Source organism: Caenorhabditis elegans, chromosome IV, assembly GCF_000002985.6.
Source record: "Caenorhabditis elegans chromosome IV".
Taxonomy (NCBI): Eukaryota; Metazoa; Nematoda; class Chromadorea; order Rhabditida; family Rhabditidae; genus Caenorhabditis; species Caenorhabditis elegans.
The window spans coordinates 10,350,398-10,374,065 of NC_003282.8; the positions used below are offsets into that span (position 1 = coordinate 10,350,398).

General features: G+C 35.8%; 9 protein-coding genes across 11 annotated transcripts; 4 read left to right on the forward strand and 5 right to left on the reverse strand.

The window, feature by feature from the left end:
* Positions 1 to 1,031: 1,031 nt before the first annotated feature.
* On the reverse strand, positions 1,032 to 1,946 carry Y43C5B.2 (Tyrosine-protein kinase). The gene is made up of 3 exons (NM_069506.2): positions 1,863 to 1,946; positions 1,633 to 1,810; positions 1,032 to 1,584 (listed from the first exon to the last, which is right to left on the reverse strand). Exons 1-3 carry the CDS (start codon positions 1,883 to 1,885, stop codon positions 1,048 to 1,050), a joined length of 738 nt encoding a protein of 245 aa, NP_501907.1. The 5' UTR covers positions 1,886 to 1,946; the 3' UTR covers positions 1,032 to 1,047.
* Positions 1,947 to 2,769: 823 nt separating this feature from the next.
* Positions 2,770 to 4,723, forward strand: Y43C5B.3 (SLC (SoLute Carrier) homolog). The gene is made up of 5 exons (NM_069507.6): positions 2,770 to 3,001; positions 3,272 to 3,416; positions 3,466 to 3,719; positions 3,768 to 3,939; positions 4,359 to 4,723. The coding sequence occupies exons 1-5, from the start codon at positions 2,853 to 2,855 to the stop codon at positions 4,662 to 4,664; spliced, it is 1,026 nt and encodes a 341-aa protein (NP_501908.2). The 5' UTR covers positions 2,770 to 2,852; the 3' UTR covers positions 4,665 to 4,723.
* Positions 4,655 to 6,775, reverse strand: R11A8.1. Of its 2 annotated transcripts, NM_069508.4 has the most exons (7): positions 6,683 to 6,773; positions 6,515 to 6,632; positions 6,380 to 6,472; positions 5,565 to 6,335; positions 5,356 to 5,514; positions 5,133 to 5,302; positions 4,656 to 5,083 (listed from the first exon to the last, which is right to left on the reverse strand). In NM_069508.4, exons 1-7 carry the CDS (start codon positions 6,763 to 6,765, stop codon positions 4,726 to 4,728), a joined length of 1,752 nt encoding a protein of 583 aa, NP_501909.2. In that variant the 5' UTR covers positions 6,766 to 6,773; the 3' UTR covers positions 4,656 to 4,725. The 2 variants fall into 2 exon arrangements, with proteins under 2 accessions (NP_001360503.1, NP_501909.2); NM_001372923.3 differs by lacking the exon at positions 6,380 to 6,472 and having other exon boundaries at positions 4,655 to 5,083; positions 6,683 to 6,775.
* Positions 6,776 to 7,744: 969 nt separating this feature from the next.
* Positions 7,745 to 9,822, forward strand: gkow-1 (G-patch domain and KOW motifs-containing protein homolog 1). The gene is made up of 5 exons (NM_069509.3): positions 7,745 to 7,866; positions 7,918 to 8,011; positions 8,159 to 8,802; positions 9,101 to 9,412; positions 9,523 to 9,822. The coding sequence occupies exons 1-5, from the start codon at positions 7,749 to 7,751 to the stop codon at positions 9,741 to 9,743; spliced, it is 1,389 nt and encodes a 462-aa protein (NP_501910.1). The 5' UTR covers positions 7,745 to 7,748; the 3' UTR covers positions 9,744 to 9,822.
* Positions 9,823 to 10,238: 416 nt separating this feature from the next.
* ugt-59 (glucuronosyltransferase) lies at positions 10,239 to 12,942 on the forward strand. The gene is made up of 6 exons (NM_069510.3): positions 10,239 to 10,769; positions 11,116 to 11,200; positions 11,251 to 11,366; positions 11,418 to 11,692; positions 11,916 to 12,367; positions 12,694 to 12,942. Exons 1-6 carry the CDS (start codon positions 10,403 to 10,405, stop codon positions 12,917 to 12,919), a joined length of 1,521 nt encoding a protein of 506 aa, NP_501911.1. The 5' UTR covers positions 10,239 to 10,402; the 3' UTR covers positions 12,920 to 12,942.
* sir-2.1 (NAD-dependent protein deacetylase sir-2.1) lies at positions 12,921 to 15,832 on the reverse strand (the record flags this gene model as incomplete). 2 transcript variants are annotated; one of them, NM_001268555.5, is made up of 7 exons in its annotated part: positions 12,921 to 13,217; positions 13,364 to 13,558; positions 13,647 to 14,528; positions 14,983 to 15,267; positions 15,324 to 15,452; positions 15,524 to 15,673; positions 15,738 to 15,832. In NM_001268555.5, the coding sequence occupies 7 exons, from the start codon at positions 15,789 to 15,791 to the stop codon at positions 13,089 to 13,091; spliced, it is 1,824 nt and encodes a 607-aa protein (NP_001255484.1). The 2 variants fall into 2 exon arrangements, with proteins under 2 accessions (NP_001255484.1, NP_001431032.1); NM_001444109.1 differs by lacking the exon at positions 15,738 to 15,832 and having other exon boundaries at positions 13,089 to 13,217; positions 15,524 to 15,637.
* A 103-nt stretch (positions 15,833 to 15,935) lies between these two features.
* pges-2 (Prostaglandin E synthase 2) lies at positions 15,936 to 17,393 on the reverse strand (the record flags this gene model as incomplete). The annotated part of the gene is made up of 6 exons (NM_069512.8): positions 15,936 to 16,267; positions 16,316 to 16,430; positions 16,474 to 16,760; positions 16,810 to 16,962; positions 17,010 to 17,108; positions 17,157 to 17,393. 6 exons carry the CDS (start codon positions 17,391 to 17,393, stop codon positions 16,115 to 16,117), a joined length of 1,044 nt encoding a protein of 347 aa, NP_501913.1. The 3' UTR covers positions 15,936 to 16,114.
* Positions 17,394 to 18,209: 816 nt separating this feature from the next.
* Positions 18,210 to 22,739, forward strand: iars-1 (Isoleucine--tRNA ligase, cytoplasmic). The gene is made up of 10 exons (NM_001380444.4): positions 18,210 to 18,321; positions 18,383 to 19,271; positions 19,322 to 19,836; positions 19,906 to 20,155; positions 20,203 to 20,463; positions 20,517 to 21,155; positions 21,206 to 21,724; positions 21,778 to 21,903; positions 21,960 to 22,240; positions 22,735 to 22,739. The coding sequence occupies exons 1-9, from the start codon at positions 18,218 to 18,220 to the stop codon at positions 22,080 to 22,082; spliced, it is 3,426 nt and encodes a 1,141-aa protein (NP_001366774.1). The 5' UTR covers positions 18,210 to 18,217; the 3' UTR covers positions 22,083 to 22,240; positions 22,735 to 22,739.
* mpz-5 (PDZ domain-containing protein) lies at positions 22,241 to 23,425 on the reverse strand. The gene is made up of 6 exons (NM_001028170.3): positions 23,365 to 23,425; positions 23,210 to 23,320; positions 23,002 to 23,130; positions 22,832 to 22,957; positions 22,699 to 22,785; positions 22,241 to 22,658 (listed from the first exon to the last, which is right to left on the reverse strand). The coding sequence occupies exons 1-6, from the start codon at positions 23,386 to 23,388 to the stop codon at positions 22,269 to 22,271; spliced, it is 867 nt and encodes a 288-aa protein (NP_001023341.2). The 5' UTR covers positions 23,389 to 23,425; the 3' UTR covers positions 22,241 to 22,268.
* Between the last annotated feature and the right edge of the window lie 243 nt (positions 23,426 to 23,668).

Below are 23,668 nucleotides of genomic sequence, written 5' to 3' on the forward strand. Positions count from 1 at the left end.
TGACTACGATAACAAAACTTTGATTTTGAAAAGAGAGAAAAAAGAAGGCGAAACGTACGTAAAATGCCTTTTTTCAAAAGAAAAATAAATGGAAGACGAGAAACTGGTTTCTAGACAGTGCGGGGCGATGATGTGTTGAATTTTGACTAATTATCGGATTATTCTGAGTTTAAATTTTCATTTCTCCGTATAAAACTTTGGTTTTGGATTCTTGCATATTTTTTCATTTATCAAAAAAAATTCCCAAAAAGCAGTGAACTTTTTAAAGGATTCAGACATGGTGAATCTGATCTATTCAAAAAACTGTGTTTTAATTGAAGACACAAACCATTAAATAAAAAAATTTTGTAATTCATTTCTTGGTATTGTTTTCGAAAAACGCTTAAAAAACGCTTCGAAAGAGCTTGTGAGTCTGAAAATGTTCTTCTGAAATATCGTTGCCACAGACTCATAGGCGTCTTCTTTAGAAATAATCTATGTATACTTTCAAATTTTTTTAAAGTTTTGTACACTTAGTCCAACATAATTGAATATCATTATTAAACGCTCCTAACGCCATTTAAATCTTTACAACTTTCAGTCAAAATTTGGTAAATTGCCAAAACTTCAACAACAAAGTCTTGTTATTTTGAGAATTTTTGCTGGTTCGAACCTGAAAAATTTTCAAAAAAAAAAGTTGATTAGAACGTAAATAATAAATTTTGTAAAAAATTAGTAAGTGAAAACTCTACTTGCGGTATTAAGCCTTTTCCAGTTTGTGATGCTTCATCTTCAAATCTAACTCTGAATTGCATATATCTGCAGTCAAAATCTTCCAAAATGCGTTTTTTTAATTCAAAATAGTACAAAATTAATTAATTATATTTTTCAACAGCTCTGAGATTCGAGAGGAAAACTATTTTAGATTATGTCCTAAATACAAGTTGCACAAAGCTTCGACTGAATCTTAAAAATTATTTTTGATGTTCGAAAACACAACGAGGTTGTTGGAAAAATATTTAAATAAAACTGAAATTTCAAATTATCAACTGTTCATAAAACTTTCCTTTATTCAAGAAAAACGCGTAGCTCATTGAGCACTGAGAGCCAATTCACAGACATACACACAAAAAAAGGCGTTGCGCAACGCAATTTTCTGTGACATTTAGCAAGAAACTCGTTCAGTGACCGACATAGTGCAACGTTAACTCTTCTACGGGGCACACCATAAAAGCGAACGACATGGGGATGTGAAAGTGAACGCATCACACGAGCTTCACCCATGAACTCTTTGATCTGCTCCTTTGTGAGATTCGAGAGCTTCGCCTGCTTGATCGCCACTTGAACTGACTTTCCTCCTTTCCGAAACTTCATCGTTCCCATCATCACTTCTCCAAATGCACCTTCTCCCAGCTTCTTCAGAGGCTCGATATTGTCGTGGTCCAGCTCCCAAGCTTGACGTGAGATTGCCTTGATGAGAAACACATCTTTTTGAACCGATTCCTTCTTAGTCAAGTGCCACTCCACCATTTCTGGGATTGACAAGAATGATACTTTTTCGATGAAGATCTTATCGCCTTTGGTTTTGATCACATAGTGTTTGATCTGAAATTAAAAAATACTTGAAAATAAAGTCTAAAACTATTTAATTACCTCTTCTTCCATTGGAGGAACGCAGTGCATCACACTCAGGATGTTACTTCTTGGTGATCCAGCTTGAGGCTCCGAGATGCGAATCACGAAATCTCCATTATTTTTCAAAACGGTTTTGACGTCTTCGCGGGGCAGGAACCCATGATAGTACGGCTCCTTTTCGATAGACGGTCGCTGCCTGAAATGATACTTCATTGAAGAGGGAAACCACGAGAATCACAAAAACTTACATGCTTGCTGTTCCACTTGCCATTTTTCAATGAACCGAGAGTTGTTTGAATTTAAATCTTACAACTTTTGAATACTGAACACTGATTGTGAATGCTGAATATTGTTGATATGACATTGAGATGGGCGGAGCAACGTGAACTTTTAATTTACCTGAGGATTATATGGTCACGTGGTTAAATCTTTTTGTGCTCTTGTAAAAAGTTAAAGTTTACCTTTCTGTCTTTTTACTTGTGCCAATTTTGTAGTAAATAATATCGTGTTAGTAACCGACAACTTTACGAGATTCGGTTCATATTAAGGATATCAAAAAATAATTAACTCGGAAAATTTCGCCAGCTTCCTCCTGCAAATTAGACCTATGTCACACTGTTTCTTGTACTCTGCCGAACCATTGTCACACTTTACCAGATTTCTTCACTGCATTGTCATTTCTATCAAACAGCACTCAAATGTAGAATGATAGGAAAGTGATCGGATTTCTGGTGATCACTTTGGCATCTAAAAAATTCACATTTACTGTTAACAAACATCGAATTATATAAGATTTCTATGCGTCTAGTGGCCACATTCATACGGTTTCCCAAGAAATGTGAGAGCCGCCCCGTCCCGCTTCCGTTGAGCGTCTAGTCAAGATAAACAAGACTATTTATTTATCCGTTATCGTAAGATACAGTAATCTATTCATGGTCTAACCTTTTTCAAATCAATTATTTCACTAGAATAATTACATAGTTTTATGTGAGTAAACGTGGAAGAAGATTTTTTGAAAATATTGACAGGTTATAAATATATATAAAACAAAACCATAATTAAAAATCTTCAAAAACTGGAATCTTGAAAACGTGACACGTTATTGGTCTATTATCTGTTGGTAAATCTCTCCCATACTTCTAAAAAAACCAACTTATTTCATATTTCAAAGCAATCAAATTGCAACTACTAGTCAACGGTTGACACTTCTCAAAAGGTGTTGCTCACTGCTCAAACAAATGTCGTTCAGTCTTGAAATGCCACAAATGCTACCAGCACCCAGAGATTGTTATGCAGTGCCTGGAAAACCTGGACACTCGGAGCCATTGACTGTTGTAGGATGGGAGCATATGGATCTGAAACTCTTCTATCCATCTGCACTTTTCAGGTATTGTTTCGCCTTTTTATGTGGTTTATGAAACTTGAGTGATTCGTGTTTTATGTGTGACTGAATTGTTTGGAAATCTTGTTTTCTTATAATTTTACAATTGGGACTAATTCGACATTTGGCGCTAGTTTCTCGGTGAAACCCATCACTGTCATCCAAGTTAAGATTTTTGGACTGAATTTGGGCAAAACCTATAGCATTAAATTCCAAGATACCTGTATCATTCTTAAATAAATATTTTCCATCGTTTTAACACTAAACATTTTTCAGTTCCTGGAGCATCCGTACTGCTCTCTATCCGCTTGCAGTTCTTCGGAGCCAATTGCAACTTCAGAAGCAGAATACAGTTTATCGAAGCACTTTTCACGCATATTCTGATATTTCTAAACGTGAAGGATTTCGTGGATTGTACAGAGTCCGTAAATTAATTTGCAAAAACCCCATTCACGGAGTAAAGTTTACAGGGATTCTGGATTACAGTACCACAAATTGGATGTTCATTCATTTATTCGACCATCTTTGAAAAGTGCCGTGCTGTTCTTCATGAACAAGGTATACAGTCTGTTGGTGGTGTAGCAGCGGTTGCCGGTGGTTTGGCCAGTTTTGCGACTCAATCCATTTTTGTTCCAACTGATATTATTGCACAATATATGATGATTTATAAGAATACTGACAAGCTGACTGCTGGACATGATAAATCTGTAATTGATGGCGTTCGGTGAGAAATTTCCGGATACAGGAATACATCAAATCAATTCTTTTTCAGAAATCATGTGAAAAATGGAAGTGGATTGGGAACAAGTGTGATTAAGGCAATCTATAAGACAGATGGAATTCTCGGTTTTTATCGTGGATTTTGGGCATCAACAGCTGTCTATGTTCCTCAAATGCTGACATTTTGGCCAAGTTACTACTGGATGTTGGGACTTTTCAATAAGGTACCGTACCGCACCGTACTCAAATCCCTGTTTGGAAATTGTGCCCGCAATAGTATTTATTTTTATGTTATGAATAAGAGGCAAAATTCTGCGATTTCTGCTTACGGTGCCAGGTCTCGACACGACAATTTTTGGTTAAACACAAACGGGTGTGCGCCTAGATTACTGTAATTTCAAACTTTTGCTTTTGTGAAGTTTTCATCGATTTTTTCAAGTTTTTCGCAGTTTTTTTTTAAATGTATGTGTTTGTTTTGTTTCAGTCTTTTAATATTTTTTTTAATGAAAAACTTTCAAAAATCAATGAAAACATTTTAGGGTACAGTAATCTTTAAAGGCACACACGTTTGTATTTAACAAAAAAAATGTCGCGTCGAGACCGCATATTTTGGCGTCTATAGTATTCATCAGATTGTTTTCAGCTTCATCCCGCCACAAATCGCAGTCTTCTTTTTGATCAAGCAGTTGCAGCAACACTGGGAGGAGTCATCTCAACTGTAGCAACCAATCCAATGGAATTGTTTCGTGTCAGACTTCAAGTTCATCGTGGCAGTTACTCGAAAACCTTAGAGACTATGCTTCGTGACGAAAAGACGGCTGTTTTCACGAAAGGACTTACACCGCGCATCATTGCCAATTCAATGTATAGTGGACTTGTAGTTGTTGGATACGAAATTGTCAAGAGATTATGTGCAAAAGAAGAGTACAAGCATAGAGTAAAATGGTAGATTCATGCAATGAAAAATTGATAAAACATGATGATTTTTCCAATAAAAAAATGTTGAATAATTATTTAAAATTAATATTTGGATTGAAACTTCCCAAATTGCTAAGATCGGGTACATTAAGATTGTTTGGAAATGGGAACGGAAAAGGGTTGAGAAATGGATTCACGAAAGGTGTGTACGAGTTGAAATACAGGTTGAACGGAATGTTTTGATATACATTGAATGGGATATTTGGAGCCGGATTGGCCTGGACAGGATAAGGATTGTATAAACTAGGCCCTGGAACATTCTGAGGGGCCATTTGAAAATTATTCTGATACGGGAAAAAGGCAAAAGGTGCAATGAATGGATTACGAAAGTTTTCTTCTATTCTTCTGATTTGGTTTTCTGCTACATCAGCAATTTCCTTTTCGATTTTTCTATAAATTCATTAATTTTTATGAAACCAACTCACATAAATCAACTTACTTTCTATTTCGAAGTTCAATCTGAAACGGAAAAATCTCGGGATTCGGCGATAAAGGTGTTTCGATTTTCATCTCATTCTCATAGTACTCCTCGAACTTATCAGCGTTGGTGTCGAAGAATTCCGTTGGATTTTCACGATAATTAGTCCAATTTTCCAATGCTGGTATGAACTGAAAAGAAAATTGTTTATTTAATTATAGCTCATTTCCTTTTGGGAGGCTACCTGTTCCACATAGAACTTTTCGATTTCGTATACTTCGCTGATTTTGTCATTACCAGCGAGTTGAAGCAGTGGAAGAAGAAAATCTGTATGAGATTTATCGAAACAATCCAAGAGACGTATTCTCTTTATTAGCATATCGAGATCTGCGTTTTCACAATACTGAAAAAAAAACATTATTAGCATTTTCACATTCAAATTCATTAACTTACATATTTCTTTTCATACAGAACAACCGATCTTGATTCGTCTCTCGGTTGCTCACTGCTTAGAATATTGAGCTCCAGATCGATTGAAACATCCAATTTTTCAAGTTCATTCGCAGTAGCTTCAACATTCTCAACTTCATCAAGCAGTTCACTTTTCTCCTGATTATCCGATTGATCCATATCTTCGAAAATCGTGTCTTCCACATTTTCCTGCTTGCTAAAGGTCTGATGCTTGTTCGCTGCTTGAAAATCTTTGGCTGTTTCCGTGAAGGTACATGTGCTCTCAATAATCTCATCTTCCTGATAGCCGTCTCCGTACGAGGTTTCAACAACTTCTTCATGACCCACTTGCTCCAGAAAACTGAAATCATCATAAAAATTGTCACCGCTATCCCAAGCTGTATAATCCTGGGGAAATTTTTCTTCGGAATGGAAGGAATTAGCTGTAGGAAGGTAATTGTTTTCAACATGATCGTAATTTGGAAGATGACTGTTAGAACATCCTGGAAGACAATCATCAAACTCATTTCCTCGTTCAGAAATGGTTTCTTCGTAGCAAGCGTTGCTATTTTCGATGATCTCCTCAACATCGGAATTGTTTTCATTTGATTCGTCCTGATATTTGGTTCCAAATAAAATTTCTAAATCTTTTGAATCTTGAAAGTAATGAATGGGCCCTGACGAGTCGAGTGACATTTGTAGTACCCTGTCACGTGATCTGTCGATATTCCGGAGTTTCGCCTCGACCTCTTTTGGAGCAGGTGAAAATCGTCTCTGAAAATAATTTTTGTTTAAAGATGACTGAAATGTTTTATTGCCTTGATATTCCTTGCTGGAGTTACTTTGGTAGAAGCTGCATCACTTTTTCTGGATTTCGCTTTTTTTACAGAATACGTTCTTTCGGGAGAATACTGAAAAGATTAGCGCCGAAGAATTTTATCAAAAAAAAATACCGTAAATCTGAGAGGCGTTCTTTTTTTCTTTGGTGCAGAAGATGTGTATGTGATGGTTTTTCCATTGTAACTGTCCCTATCATAAAACGTCGTCACACCAGACTGCCGGGTTGATTGCCTAAAATTGAAAGCATTCGCATATTAAACGCGACTTTTTTTTAAACTTACGAAGAGGGCACTTGGGAAGCATTTATTATCTGAAGATTTTCTTTTTTGGGGTAGACATTGAAACCTTTCTTCTCAGAATTCATGGTTTTACCTGAAAATTAAAAATTAAATCACGAAATATTTAAAAATTGAGAGAATTTATAGAGAATCAGAGGGAAAAAGAATATATGTGTATTTTCAATAAAACAAAATTGAGTTTATTGAATGAGAGAAGATGTGAGAAGATGAGAAACACCAGGCTTGATTCCTAAAACAATTTCCCTCCAATTGCTGCAAGTGGTCTTAGCACGATCTGCATGAACTACCGTATCCGGCAGTACGGTATACAATTTTATTTTCTTTTCATTTCGTTGTTTTTTTTCTCGATTTTCGAAAATTTTCTGATGTATTTGTTAATAATCTTATGTTTATTCAAAAAATTTTATTCAAAGAAAAATAGAGAACATTTTTAAAGCGTTATTAAATTTCTTAATGATGGCACTCCGGCTCGTCCTTGTTGTCATGACTCTCTTTGTATATTTGTTTCACATGACTTTTATAATTTTTTTGAGTATTTAACATTTTCCAATTCATTCTTCCATAAATTCTATTCCATTTGTCTTCCAAGATTGCAATATTTCTGTTCTTCTGTTCAATTATCTCGTTTAATGGGGATGAAATTTGAAAATTTTAAAAATTCTTGTCTTCACTGGCAGATATCTGATATATAATTACTTTTAAAATGATGTTGAGTATTCATTGCGTATTATGGCAGCTCACTGATGTTTAAAATGTCTGAAAACTCAAAATTGTTTTTAAATCAGAATCCGAATAACTATTTTATTACAATTCCCCATTTTTGTTTCCATATTAATATTAATAATAATCTTCTCCGATTTTGATTTTTACAATTGCTGTGAAGCTGGCTGCAACTGTGCCCTAATAGCCAGAAATTTTCGAAATACTCTGCGTCTCTTGCATTCAATCAGTCAACTCTATCCTCTCTCGTACACTTTTTTAGAAAATCTTTTTACTTTTTTGTTTTTTAATTTTTCAAGTTTTGAAAACATCAAATTTCTATAAGGAGATGGTGGAACAAACTACATCGGAGCCTGCAGCAGGATCTATGCCCAAAATTTCATTTGGCGTGAAAAAGCGAGAAGAGAACAAAGTTCAGGCGCCTGCTAAAGCTGTTGTAATTGAAGGTAATGTATTTCTTTTGTAATTCAAAAATTATTAAAATTAAAATTTTTCAGTCGATTTGGACAGTGATGAAGAACGAGAAAAAAATGAGATGGAAAGAGCGGCCAAGAGAAGAAAAGTTATGCATTTTGAGGATGGAACCGTTCAGTGAGTAATATCATGAAAGTTCCAGAAATTAATCGTAAATTATTGTGAACCAATTTAAATTCAACAAAAAATTTGGTGTACAGTTTCGATTAAATTTTTTTAAATTTAAATATCAAATTTTTTGAAAACGTCTCATTTATTTTTTAGAGGCGATATTGACAAACCAAAAGAAGCTGCCGTCATTCCAATGGTAGTAGAACATGATTGGAGGACTCAGAAACTCATTGAAAAGGAGAAAGCTGGTACATTAACAGAAGAAGAACGTGCCAAGTTGGCACTTGTTCTACCCAACGGAATTGATGGAGAAAATGAAGAAGAAAGCGGAAAAGGGGAGAAAATTGTTGTAGAAGACGGACGCGGTGATACAGAAGATGCCGATTATTCTGCAATTCCCATCGAAAGCTTCGGACTTGCAATTTTAAGAGGTTGCAACTGGAAAGATGGTGATGGAATTGGTAAAAACCCGCAGAAAGTCGCATTGAAACTTCCGAATCGACGACCGCCTGGACTCGGACTTGGTGCCACACCCAAAAATCCAGTAGGAAAAAATAAAAATACAGGAGAATCGTCGAAAGCAGAAGAAGAAAAATTAGAAGAAATTAAAGTTGGAAGCTTCATAAAAGTAGTTGACGGGCGAAATAAAGGTGTTTATGGAAAAGTCGAAGGAAGAGATGATGACTCAAATTCATTGTTTATAAGAACTGCAATCGGAGGAAAAACGATGAAAGTCAGTCAAATAGTTGCTGTTGCAGTTAGTGCGAAGGAATATGAACGAGATTCGAAATGTTTAAGTGAGTTTTCATATTTCTAGCAGCCTGAAAATAAGCAAGTTGTATCAAGTTTTGAAATTGATTTTAAAAAGGTTATTTGAACCGTTGAGTCTCCCTTTCAAAATGATTTTTTTTGCTTTAACATCATTTGTAAATGGTACAATAAATCTCTGAAAACCCTTTGAATTACATAAATTAGATCCTAGGATTTTTGTAAGAATTTTGAGCTGTTTAAATTCAATTCCTGAGTTCTAACAGTTTGTTGATAACAATCATCTCATTGATGCAATTATTTTAATATTAAGCAAGTTTTATTCAGATAAAAGCGAATACGACAAAGAAAAAGATCGGCTTGAAACAGAACGGAAGAAGCTTGAATCTCAACCACCATCAACGTCCACGTCTCAATCTTCAAAGGACTACAAATCGAAGTCTTCGTCTTCCAAACATGACAAGAATTCCTCTGAATACGAAAGAAATGATAAAATGTGGGCTCGAACGGATCTTCTTGTTAGATTCATTGATGAAGACTTCAAGCGAGGATCATTATACGAACAAAAAGTTCGGATAGTTGATGTTGCTGGAGATAATGACGTAACGATTGAAGATGATCGAGGGAACACTCATTACAGTGAGTTTTACTCCTTTTAGTGGGAAATGTTGAAAATTTTAATAGACTTGACAGTAATTCATAGTTTTTGTTACCAAATTTCAAAAATCCGTGATTATAAATCATTTCAGATATCCGACAATCCTGGTTGGAAACTGTAATTCCTCGAGAAATCGGTGAAAAGCTCATGATTGTCGCTGGTAAACGAAGCGGCCAACTAGCTGTGATGCTTGATAAAGATAAACGGAAAGAAAAAGTGACAGCACGTCTTGTGGCGACAAACGATGTGGTTACCGCGTACTTTGAAGATGTTTGTTCAGTTAAGATTCGACACGAAGAAGATTACGAGTGAATAAATGTGTACATTCCCCGATGACTTTTTTTGAAAAAATACTAATTCATTATACTTCAATGAATTTTTGAAACTTGATAGTGAACTCTTGCAATAACCAGTGACAATTTAATCCAGTTACGGATCATTTGCAAATGTTACGATTTTTTCGATCAAAAAATATGTATGAGAGGTACAGTAGTCTTCACACCTTTCAGCATTGCAATATTATTCGATTTCTTTCGAAGTATATGCAAAGCAGCAAGGTGTAGAGACTACTGTACTTCTCAAAGGCGCACATCCTGTTTCATCGTCGCGTCTATACTGTATTTTCGTCAAAAAATCCAAATTTCACATCTAGAAGATACGCCATTTATCCATTCCATTAGAACCTCTGGAACATCTGACATAAAAAACCATGCTGTTTTTAGTTGTAACATGTTTCAAAAACAGGTTGGAACATAACAACTATACCAATAAAACACACTACTAGGTCAAATAAAGAAAACTATACTTTTCATCCTTTCACTCCAATTTCTTCAACTAATTATCTATATTGAATTGAAAAGTGTGACTTCCTACCGATTCTCGGTCATTCTCATTTCTCTCGTTCATCTCGGGTAATTATATCCGAGTCTATTCTTCATATCCGGTCATTCACTTCCCCTCAACTCTATGAAATGACTCAATTCTTATTCAAAATTTTGTTGGTTTGCACAATAATCAATGAATTTTATACACTGAACATATTATTTTATGTTCCCACATTATCCCATAGTCATATCTCATTCAATACAAAATTGGCTCAACTTCTTGCCACTTCTGGTCATCAGGTTACGGTACTTCTTGCTCAAGTTGATGATGCTCTTCTCATCGAAAATGCAACTGATTTTGCGGTTCTTCGGAAGAAAGTTGGAGTGCCCCGTGGACATTTGAGACAAGTTTTATGGAGTAATCCTGGTCCATATGAAGATAGTTCACCATTGAATCCACGTATATTCTACAAACTTTTGAAAGTTTCTGGAACTTTTGTAACTGCCTGTCAAAGTAGGTTGCAAGAAATCAAAAAATATTACGCAGAATTTTTTTTTGAATAAAACTGTTTTGGTGGTTTTTGTGCAAAAACTGAACTAGGCATTTTTTTTATTCATGTTTTGCAAATTATCCGGTTTTTCATTTTATTTTCCAAATGGTATTCCTCTTTAAAATATTTCTAGCTTCTAAAATTCATATGTTTTAAATTTTTTTACTGTTTTTTGTCCGAAAAACCTGAAAAATAAAACATTCAAACTTCTTTTTTTAACTCCAAAAACAAAAAACAAAATATGGACAAGCCTGTTGCTGATAAAAAACTGAATATTTTTGTTAGTTTAATAAATTTTGAAACTTACAGACATGGCATTTGATCATCTTTTTCTGAGCAGTCTACAACAACAAAAGTTTGATGTTGGTTTGGTAGAACAGTATGATTCTTGCGGGTAACACATCTGCTGTTCAAATATTTCAATGTTTTGAATCAATATTTTAGATTTGGAATTTTCAAATCAATTGGAATCGAGAATACGGTTTGGTTGTCTGCGACTGCAATTTATCGACCACAGGCTGAAGCTTTGGGAGTACATTTGCCATACAGTTATGTTCCAGGTATTTTGCCAATTAGAAAAAATAAATAAATAAGAAATTTACATTCCTCAGAACTATTCGCCCACTTCAGTGATAAAATGAGTTTCTTTCAAAAGGTGATAAATATATTGATTGGTCAAGCCACATCATTTGTGCTGGACGTTTTTGTTCAAGGGTTTCAGTCAAGAATATTTGGATTCGAGCAGGGACTTGGAGCAATTTCTCAAGAAACTTCATCAGTTCTTATAAATTCTGTTCCATTTTTCGACTACAGTATGCCTGTTAGCCATCAATTCTCAAATATTGGAGGGATTACTGTAGATAAGAGAGACAAGAAATTGGATCCAGTGAGTCATATTCGTATTTCTTCCATTCAATTGTGTTTGGATAAAATCCCCAAAATAACTGAAATTCAATGAGAATTAGAATAAGATTCGTTTCCAAAAGATAATTGGATCCGTCTCAGGATTTTTGCAAAAAATGTTTTTTAATTTTTTGATTGTCTCATTCATAAACCAAGCATGGGACACTTTCACTATTTGTTAAATATTCTATAATTCAATTTTTCAGTACTGGCAATCAATTGCTGATTCAGCTGAAAATGGATTCGTTCTTGTAAGCTTTGGTGGAATTGCAAGAACAGTCGATATGACAGAATCAATGCAAAGAATCTTCTATGATAGTTTCGCCAGATTTTCTCATATCACATTCATAGTTAAATATGAAACTTCATCAAATTCAACTATTTCAGTGCCAGACAATGTAATACTGACGCCATGGATACCACAATTACCATTAATGGCTCATAAAAACTATAAAACAATTATAACTCATGGTGGATGGAGTAGTATTTTAGAGACAACAATGCATTCGAAACCAATGATTTTAATGCCATTATTTGCTGATCATGCGAAGAATTCAAAAGTTGCAGAATCTAAAGGAGTTGCTGTTTTATTGGATAAAATGAGATTGAGTCGACGAAGAGTTGTCCATGCAATTTACACGATTTTGACCAATCCAAAGTAAGATTTTTGCTTTCACTTTAAAATACTCAGACTGGTCCCAAATACCAAGATACCACAAAACTACAACGAAATGAATGCATTAAATTTGAAAAAATATTGATGATTTTAGCGATTTTTGAACTTTCTAATCTCATTATTCTATCAAAAATTGGAAACAGGAGTCAAAACCAAACAAATTGCGGCACGGAGAAATGGGCGTGGTTTTTTTTTAAACCAGTCTGAGTATTACAAAGTTTGTTTAAAGTTAAATTAACATTGACGGTATTCCAATTTTAAATATTCTAATGCTAATAATGTACTTCGATCAACTAATGTTGTTTCAGATATACCCAAAATTGCGAAAAATTCTCCCGAATGTTTTCTGATACTCCAATTCCACACGAAGAACTTATTGAATGGAGGATTCGACAAGCAGCTAAGCCATCAAGAAAAGCTTTTGCAAAACATCTTCGACCCAAAGAGCCCGATTTTTCATATTTAAAACTTGGTTTTCTCATTATTCCAGCCATGATACTCTACGCAAAACATGGATTTTCAATATGGACATAATAGAATGAAATTTTTTAATTTTATTTTGATGTTTGCAAAGAATTGAAAAACAATTTAAAGTTTTAAAAGTTTAAACACACAATAACAGATGAAAACGCGTTTTTCAATGGGATTTGGTGTAAAATTGAGAACACAAGAGAAGGAAAATTGAAATTTTTTAACATGAGATTCAGATACGCATTTCTTCACACAAATGCGAGAATGTTTCAGGATCAATCGTTTCAGATAGTTCATACTGAAAATCTCCATCACATGAATCGGCTCGTTGCAAGTCCAGATGTATCGTGTTTTTTCGATCCTGTAATTAATAATTTATAGATAGGTTTTCGCGGAAATGGCAGAAGTAGTGTTTAAAATTTCAAAAACTGTTCTGCAGCTTTACATTTTCAATTTTTCTTTGACACTTTTAAGAGCACCTCAAGAAAGTTTTTATGATGAACTAACCTCGTCAGATAGTACAAAGTCATCTAGCGATTGTGCTCTAGATAATTGATTTGCTTCTGAATCGGCATTTGATGAGCAAGACGAACCACACGAACTTTCGCAATGTGTCTCGTGATGAACATCACGAACCAGTTTCAATGTTTCTAGATCAAATGAGCATTCGGCTCCAGGAAAGACGGTTTGATGAGCAGAAATCTGAAGAAAAAATTATTAATTGTAAACTGGTAGGGTTGTTTAGAAATATTTTCTAACTTTTAACTTTTTAATTTTCAAAACCACTCACCGCGACACACTTATTGTCATGGAGCATCTCAGTAATGCTCAGCAGCCTTGGATGCTTTATTTTCTTGAGAATATCGTCCGAATTCCGTGTATCATCGTCATCTTCTGACTTATGTTTTTGTATTTCTTGGAAATTATTCTTCTCGGAATCCATCGAATCGTCAGCCACCGACATTCTTGGTTTCTTCAATGTTGGCTCATCACTCGAATCATCATTTCTTTTCTCTTTCATACAAATATTCAAAAAGTCTTCCTGTGAAATCAACTGTCGTTTGTTTTGTGAAGGCTTTTGTGATTTCGTTTTTCCTTGTTGTTCCATAATCGAATCATAAGATGTAATCAGTTCAGTGAAGGAGCCTCCAAGACTGAAACAGATATCTCTGATGATGTCATCACAATTTCCGAGCAATTCAATATCTGCATTATAATGTGGGAGGGATTCTCTGTTGATTAGAATTTGTGGAACATTCTTATCAACACAATGTGGAATTAATGCAACTGGTCGAACTTTGAGAGAAGATCCAATAACTACAATGAGATCTACTTTATGCTTGTCTTCTGTAACATGTTGATGAAATTCTCTTCCGAGATCCTCTCCAAAGAATACAATATTCGGTTTGATCACTCCTTCGCAACGTTTGCAATGGGCAACACGCATAGCAAGAACTTCCTCACGAATCTCATTCCCATCATATTTTTGTCCACAACGTGTACATGTACATTTCGAAAAGGATCCATGACATTCCACAACTCTTTTAATTCCAGTCTGATGCTCTAATGTATCGATATTTTGAGTGTAATTTCGAAGAAGACGACCAGAAGTTTCAAGCTCTTTGATAAATCGATGTGATACAGATGGTACGAACTGTCCTGGGAAGATTTCCTGAAATATTTAATTTTTTTTTGGATATTGAAATTTTTGAGACAGCGTCGCTGCAGCGAGTTCAATTGGGATTTACTAGAGAAATGGAACGTTAGAGGAGAATAGAGTTTGTGGGGTTTTCTTTTAAAATTAAATAGAACTGTCTCGAAACAAACAAATATCATAAATAATGAGACTTCTCAAAAAAGTTCGAACAAATTTTTCTGGCGGCTGAGAATATCGAAAAGAGAGAGCCAAATTTTGCTAAAATTTAAAATTTCGCCAATTTCAGATTTTAGCAAAATGTGGCTCCTTTTTTCCGATATTCTGGCCCGCCATAAAGTGTTCGAAAATTTTTTGAAAAGTCTCATTGTGAAAAAAAATCGGGCTAATTTTGGTATATTTAAGCAAAAATTGGCAAACTAAACTTATTGATCTTATTAGCTTAAACACAGTAAAAGGAAAAATAACCTACTCTCGCAAAATTGTAGAACGGAGCAGGATTTTCTCGGAAGTAACGAATATCGAACATTGCTGTCGGATCAGGAAGATCGGGAAACTCGCTCCGAAGTCGTGCATAAATACCATCTTTACTTCGAAAATCTGGAATTCCACAGGATACTGACACTCCAGCGCCAGTCAACACAAGAATATGTTTCTTTGTTTTAAATAGTTCGACTGCATCTGCTAGTGAGTTGTAGTTTGTGAGTTTCTGCCTTACAGGAGCACGTTCTAGAAGATCGCTTAATATGGCGAAATGCTGAAAATTGGTTTTTTTTTCAGGAAATTGTCAATTTTAATTTTTTTTTTAAGTACCGCGTTCTCTGACATTGTTGCAATTCGTGATGCATTAAAATCAGGAAAAATTTGTTGAATAATTTGTAATGGAGTGGCACCATCATCAAGAAGTCTTTGAGCACGACGAAGATTCGACATCATTTCGTCCTGAAAAATATTAATTTAGAAACATTTTAATCTCCTTGGGAATTTATCTTCATTTTTTGGCGAAAACTCACATTATTTTGCCAAGACTCTGAACTGACACTGGTTGTACTTTCTGTTCTTTGTCTACTCGAATCTGTGTTTGTTTCGGGTGCATCGGAAATATCTGTTTCTTGTGTAATGTGCATAGAACCGATTTCTGGATTTTCCTCCGTTATTTCTTGCTGAAACATTTTACGTTAGGTTGTTAGTAAGGAAATTTTAAAAAAATCTAATAAATTAACTCACCACTTCCCCGTGTGTGACCGCAACTTCTGAATCGTTGCCACTATCACGTGACATCGTTTATCGATATGATTAATTTTATTAAAAGTAGACCAGAACTGAATACGAAAATCAATTCAAAAGTGAACCAACTGCGTCAACGGGAGATACCAAATGCGCGTCAACAAACGCTGCATGGCGCAAACTGCCGTCTTCATGAATGCAGAGTAAAACATGGTTTATTATGAGGGAAAAATGTAGAATTTTAACTAAAATGAGATCCTAGCTGGTAAAACATTGAATTGATTCAATAAGACAAATAGGATGAGAAAGATAACAAAAACACAGCAAACAATAAGGCACTAAATCAAGGACTAGTCTATATTAACAATTTCAATCTTTTATTTTTGACTTCTTGATTCCAATGCTTTTCTTCCATCGTGGTTTTTGACAAGTGCATCCATTTTTCGCCACCATTCAGCAATTTTTTCTTCTAAAATAACTTCTTTGAACGCTGAGCATCCATAGAAAGAATTCATAGCTCCATATAATGACTGAAAATATATCAGATTGTAAATCCTTCTCCAAAAAATCAAACCAACCAGATCAGCTAGATTCGGTTCATCTCCTCCTAAAAACTGTCTATTTGGTCCAATTGCTGCCATCCAGTCACGACAAGCCTTTCTCAATTCTTCTCGTTCATCATTGATGTTGTGCCTTTAATATCAGAAATCATGATATAAACTTCTAACTAACTTACTTTTTCTTCAATGTTTTTGAAAGTAAAAACATTGCTGCTGCACCCACGTATACCGCTAGAACTCTCTCCCAGGCTGGAAAAGTACGATGCCAGTCGCCAACTTGTTCGAACCAACGGAATGTCTCGACAGACTCATTCCAATTACGATATACATTAGGAGAAATAAGATGGATGAACCAATTGTCCACCCATTCTCTCCATTCCCGCTCTTCTCTGGCAGAAGCCATATTTGCGTCCCCGTCTACTTTTCCCTTCATAACGAAGAATTTGTTAGGGTAGTTGAGAACCTGAATCAGCAAGGATGTTTTAAAATTGCAGAGTAATTCAAAAACCCACTGGCTTTCCTTTCTCGTTTGTTGAATCAACTGCTGGATACATTTGTATTATCTGGTCGAGTGACTGATCGGGTCTTTGAAGATATGTTGCCAATGTGGAAATAATCAAAGTAGACTCGGTCATAGTTGTCTCGCCACTCCTGAGAATTGGAACCTGAAAGAAAATAGATAAAACAACCGGAAATGTGAATGAAAACTTACTTTTTTATAAGTTGTGCTAAACTTGATCTGTGATCTAGTGACTGGATTTACTTCTACAACCTCATAGGAGAATCCGTGATAATCTAAGAAGGCTCGAACCTGTATTTTTGATTAATAGTTTTCATACTTCACACAAGAGTAACGCACCTTGCAACAGAACGGGCAAGTCTCGTATTGATACAATCGGAGCTTCAAGTTTGACTTATCCAGGTGATTAATAACTTTTCGACTGAGGAGGACATCATTCTGCACTTTCTCGGGTTGCTGAACTTGAATTGGGCATGTTCTGAGTTTTGCTGTTTGGATATCGTCCAGCTTTGATCCTCCCCACGAGAATCCAGCCAAAGAAGCAATCTGGACTGTCCGTACACCAAAAAAACGCATCTGAAAACTAAAAAATGAATTTTCAGTTCATTAAAAGAAAACGGGCGGAAAAACACAACGGATCGGTTACATTCATACAAATTTCACTGAAAAAACGCAAGAAATGCGCTTTTTCTCGCGAGAAACCGTTTTCCACTACGGGGAATATCAAATTTAAATCAGCTTCATATTAACTTTCACTTTATTTGTCTGAAAACGGACTGTAATTCATAAAAAAAAATTTTCGGCGAATTAAAAAGACGGGAAATCGTGGCGAGACCCTGCTGAATAAATGCATGCGCCTTTAAAAAATTGTTTTATTTGGAGTTCCCATTTTCCAGTTTTCTTCTTATTTTGATCGGTTTTTCATGCAATTCCGATGTTTTTTGTCATTTAAGTTTGTTGAAAATAACAACTAAATAACATTTCATTTAACTCAAGTACTTATCTGACTGCTTTAGAAGAGGTTCCCATGTTTTTGGTAGTATTTCATTTGTATACATCTCTTTCTACACTGGAATAGTTTATCTCACGCTACTGATGGTGTCAATTTAATGTTTTCTTACTAACTAGATGAAAACTTGGTAAAATTACTCGAAGATGTGCCTTCTAGATACGAAACTATGCCTTAAATTGTCCTTGATAACGTTTCCGTTAACACCACCAATTATTCAAATAAATATATCATATTTTAGTATGACGAATATTTAAAAAATTACTACTTCCATCAAAATTTCGCAATACGCAATAAAGAATGTTGCATCAGATTTCATGTGATTGCGTTGTTATTTATGTTAGTCGCCTAGTGTCTAACTTTCGCATATTTAAAATTTACAGGGTAAAAAATGAGCGGCCTTTCGACCGTTCCCGACAACATCAATTTTGCCAGAGAAGAAGATAAAGTCGCTCAAAAATGGCAAGATGAGAATACTTTCCAACGTTCTGTTGAGTTAGTTTTTTTTTAAATATTCTGGAATTGTTCACATTGAAAAAAAAAACGTTATCTTCAGGCTGTCAAAAGATCGTCCACATTTCACTTTTTATGATGGACCACCTTTCGCTACTGGCCTTCCTCATTATGGTCATATGCTTACCAGCACCATCAAAGACGTTGTTGGTCGCTGGGCTCATCAAAACGGTCACTATGTAGAAAGACGGTTTGGTTGGGATACTCATGGTCTTCCAGTCGAATACGAAATCGATAAGACGCTTGGAATCAGTGGTCCACAAGATGTCATGAAAATGGGAATCGCTAATTACAACAATGAATGCCGAAAGATCGTTATGAGATATTCTGGCGAATGGGAGAAAACAATGGGACGTCTTGGTCGCTGGGTAGACTTCAAGCATGATTACAAGACTCTCTACCCGTGGTTCATGGAGTCTGTATGGTGGGCTTTCAGCGAGTTGCATAAGAAGGGCCTTGTCTACAAAGGTGTAAAAGTTATGCCTTTCTCTACTGCTTGTTCTACTCCACTCTCCAACTTTGAAGCTGGTCAGAATTACAAAGATGTAGTAGATCCAGCAGTATTCGTCGGATTCAAATTACTCGATTGTCCGAATAGGCAGCTAGTTGCATGGACAACAACTCCATGGACACTTCCATCCAATCTAGCTCTAGTTGTTCATCCAGACATGCTGTATGTGGTCACTAAAGATAAAACGACTGGAATCGAATACGTTGTTCTGGAAGAACGTCTCGGAGAGTTGAAAAATGATAATTTGGAAGTTATTGAGAAACTTGCTGGTAGTCAGCTCAAAGATCTCAGGTATGAACCATTGTTCCCATACTTTGCCTATATGCGCGAAGAAAGAAACGCATTCCGGGTATTGAATGACACTTTTGTCACCTCTGACTCTGGTACCGGAGTTGTTCATCAAGCACCATATTTCGGAGAGGTAAGATTCCTTTTTTTCTTTTCTTTTTTTATATAAAAAATACTTTCCAGATCGATTTCCAAGTTTGTGTGGCGAATGGAGTTATCGCTAAAGACCAAAAAATGATCTGTCCAGTTGATGAAAGTGGAAAATACACATCAGAAGTTCCAGATTATCAAGGAGTCTACGTGAAAGATGCTGATAAGTTGATTATCAAGAGACTCAAGGAAATGGGAAATCTTGTCAGACAAGCGGAAGTGAAGCACTCCTATCCATTCTGTTGGCGGTCTGACACTCCACTTCTCTATAAGGCTGTTCCATCCTGGTTCATCAACGTCGAAACCCTGATTCCAAGGCTTCTGGCTAACAATGATGAGACATACTGGGTTCCCGCTTTTGTCAAGGAAAAGAGATTTGCTAACTGGCTTAGAGATGCTCGCGATTGGGCTGTATCGAGAAATCGGTTCTGGGGAACTCCAATCAATTTGTGGGTGAGCGAAGATGGAGAGGAAGTTGTATGTGTTGGAAGTATTGCTGAATTAGAAGAGCTTTCAGGACAAAAAATCACTGATCTTCATAGAGAAAGGTTTGTTAAAAAACATGTTACTATTCATAAAATACGATGACTTTATAAATTAACAGTGCAAATTTCCAGCGTTGATGATGTTACGATCCCATCTCGTTCAGGACGGGGAGTTCTCAAGAGGGTTTCCGAAGTTTTTGATTGTTGGTTTGAATCAGGATCCATGCCATATGCCCAGAATCATTATCCATTTGAGAACCGCAAAATCTTCGAAGACAATTTCCCAGCTGATTTCATCGCTGAAGGAATTGACCAAACCCGTGGGTGGTTTTACACACTTCTAGTTCTGTCAACTGCTTTGTTCAACAAGCCACCATTCAAGGTTCGTACAATTTCAATATTTTAATTTAAATCAAAAATGTTTTCCAGAACCTGATCTGTAACGGACTCGTATTGGCGTCGGATGGAGCAAAAATGTCAAAGAGTAAGAAGAACTATCCCGATCCAATGCTCATTGTTAACAAGTACGGAGCCGATGCTTTGCGTCTTTATCTCATCAACTCTCCTGTGGTTAGAGGAGAAAATTTGAGATTCAGAGAAGAAGGCGTAAGAGATCTTCTCAAGGATGTGTTCCTTCCATGGTTTAATGCCTACAGATTCTTTGTACAAAACGTACAAGCATATGAACATGTAAGTTTATTCATGTTGAAACAATTATGAGATTGAAATATTATCGTTTTTAGGAAACTGGAAATGTGTTTGACATGAACGTTCATGTTGCCAGTGAAAATGTCATGGATCGGTGGATTGAATCCTTTACAAACAGTCTTGTTGCGTTTGTTCGGAAAGAAATGGATAGTTATCGGCTTTATGCTGTTGTTGGACCGCTTACAAAATTCTTTGACACTCTTACAAATATCTACATCAGATTAAATAGAAAGAGAGTCAAGGGAGACAACGGACTTCATGAGCAACATCACGCTTTGGCAGCCCTCGGACGAGTTCTCATTTTGATTGTTAGATTGATGGCTCCTTTCACACCATTCTTCTGCGAGTATATCTGGCTAAATTTGAAGAAAGTCATTGGTTCGACTGAGGAATCAGTTCACTTCCTGATGCTCCCAAAACCGGATGAGAGTCTAATCGACGAGACTGTGGAAAGACGAGTTGAAGTTATGAGAAATGTTATCGACTTGGTTCGTCTTGTTCGCGATCGTGAAGGACTTGCTGTGAAATATCCATTGAAGGAAATGATTGTTATTAACAGAGACAGTCAGTTTTTGGAAGACGTAAAAAGTTTGGAATCATATATTCTTCTTGAGTTGAACGTCAGAAAATTGACCGTTTCACAAGATAAACAGAAATACGGAATCACCCTAAAGGTATTAAAATTTCAAAAAGTTTGTTCAAAATATAATACTTAAAATTACAGGCAGAGCCAAACTTCAAAATTCTGGGTGCTCGTCTCAAGGGAGAACAAAAGAAGGTTGCTGACTACTTGAAGAACCAAATCACTGAATCTGAGTTGGAGAAATTCCTTCTTGAAGGAAAATTGACTGTGCTTGGGCATGAGCTCTCCTCGGAAGAAGTTGCTGTTAGCTACGCGGCTGGAAGTGATCAAGGACATGGATACAAAACTCACTCGGATGCAAAGACCATTGTAATGATTGATACAACTGAAGATGAGTCTCTTATTGAAGAAGGACTCTGCAGAGAAGTGACAAATCGTGTTCAACGTCTTCGCAAACAGGCTAAACTTGTATCTACTGATACTGCTCATGTTCATATTGTTGTTAGTCCAGCTGATTCTCAACTCGCAAAGGTTGTTGCTGCCAAATTGAATGACATTGTATCCGCTACTGGAACACCTATCAAGTTGGGATCACCACCAGCCGCTGCAAAGGCTCCAACTGCCACCAGCAAGAGTGCAATTAAGGATTCAGAAGTTGAGGTAAATTCCGTTTTTGTTGATGTTCTCTAATATTCCTGAACAATTATTTTCAGCTTTGGTTGTTCGCCGAAGGTGACAGTTTCGATGGGATCACTGTTGTTGATGGATCAAAGAAAGTTCGAGTTCATGTGAAAACAGAAAAAGAACACCTGAAGGGATATGCTGATCTTCTATATCACGTATGTTTATCGGGTTTTCCTAGAAATTTAAAATGTTAAATCTGTTTTTGTTTCAGGTTCGCTCTGCTCTTGATCTCTGGAACGGTAAGATTGCCTTGAAGAATGTCGATGGATCGGCGGTCCATCCAACAGTTGACGTGACGTCTCTTGTTGGTCAGACTCTTCAACTCGTACGATAAATTGCTATTACATCTTTAAATTATCCATATCCGGTTCGCATTTTAGTTCCTGGCTTTATTTGAACCCATTTGAACCGCAGTTTTTCTCATATTTGTTTCTTACACTATTTTGTTTGCTGTTAACGTATAATATTTAATTATGAATGTTTAAGGATTTTAATGTAGAAACTTTATTATCAGAGAAATTCAGCTAGCATTTTTACACGCTCTCAGTTTAGCAGGATCAATGTCACTAACGATCTGATGTTCTGTACGTCCCTCTTTCAATTTGATGTTTTTCTTCTTATCTCCTTTCTTCGGTTGTTGTGGTAGATATCCTTTCCCCAATTTTCTGAACTCCTCTACCGCCTTATCAGCAATTGCCACAACATCATCTGCCAAATCAATGTGATCTCTGAGAATATCTCGAATTGGTGCTTCAATAAGAAGCGTAAAGTGTCCAGAAGAAGCGATGCTGCTCGCAATACAATAACGGAGCATGCTCTTCGAGCAAATTGCCTGAGAATTACACTCCCGAATGACATCTCCAGATTTCAGATGGATGGATGCTAAGCTGTTTGGAGTAACATAATCAACCTGAAAATGAAATGCGGTGGTTACTGTAAGTTTAAATTACCTCCAAACGATCTCTATTGTTATATTTGACAAATAATCCCAAGTCAATGAATTGCATTTCAGGAGTTGGACGAACTTTTATGAGAACCTAAAATAAGAAAGTTTTTTTTTTAATTTTTAAAAAGCTGTCTCACAAAGTAATGGTTAACAGGATTTGGAGTGATTCTCTCTAAATCTCTGTCAATTTGGATTTTCTCAACAGTTGTTCGAATATGAAAACACCAGGAAAACATGTTACGTTTCAGTTGTAGATGAATATTCTGAAATTTTCGTTTGCAAACACTCGATTCAGAAATATTAACACCTCAGTTTTCTCTTTCAACTTTTGGTGCAACTCGTCACTAGTGTGGATAACTTTTTCATCGATTGCAGTGATACAATCACCTAGAAATGCTTTTCCAATAAGATGTGATTCAGGAAGGACATGTGTGATCTGAATATGAATTATGTATGGTGTCCCAAAATCAAGATCAAGAGCTCAAGAATTTGAATAAATACTATTTGACAATTACCCGACAATCCTGCTTGTGTACACGAACTCCTATTGGCTTTCGAATCATGAAATGGTCGATCAATTCCTTTGGCAAAAGCTTGTCAATGTTGAAATCTTTATCAAGAGCCAACTTAATTCATTTATGTTTATTTTGAATCGTTTCAGTTGTCTTACGCTGCCGCTTTCATTTTTCTTCATAATTCGATCGGTTTGTATGAAAACTCAATTGGGAAATGATTTTTTTTTGATTTTCAGGTTTTATAAAACGTTTTCTTAAATCCAAATAATTGGAAACGTGACATTAAATTTAATATTAAAATAACACAATTTTTAAAACTATTCTTCTTTATCACGAATTGTCGATTTCTGTTTTTTACAAACATTTAAACAGAATTCTGTACAGAACTTTTTTTTATTCACAAAACATAAAAACCTTTTTTTTATTTTTTGGGAGCACGCACAGCAAATGCGTCAGCAC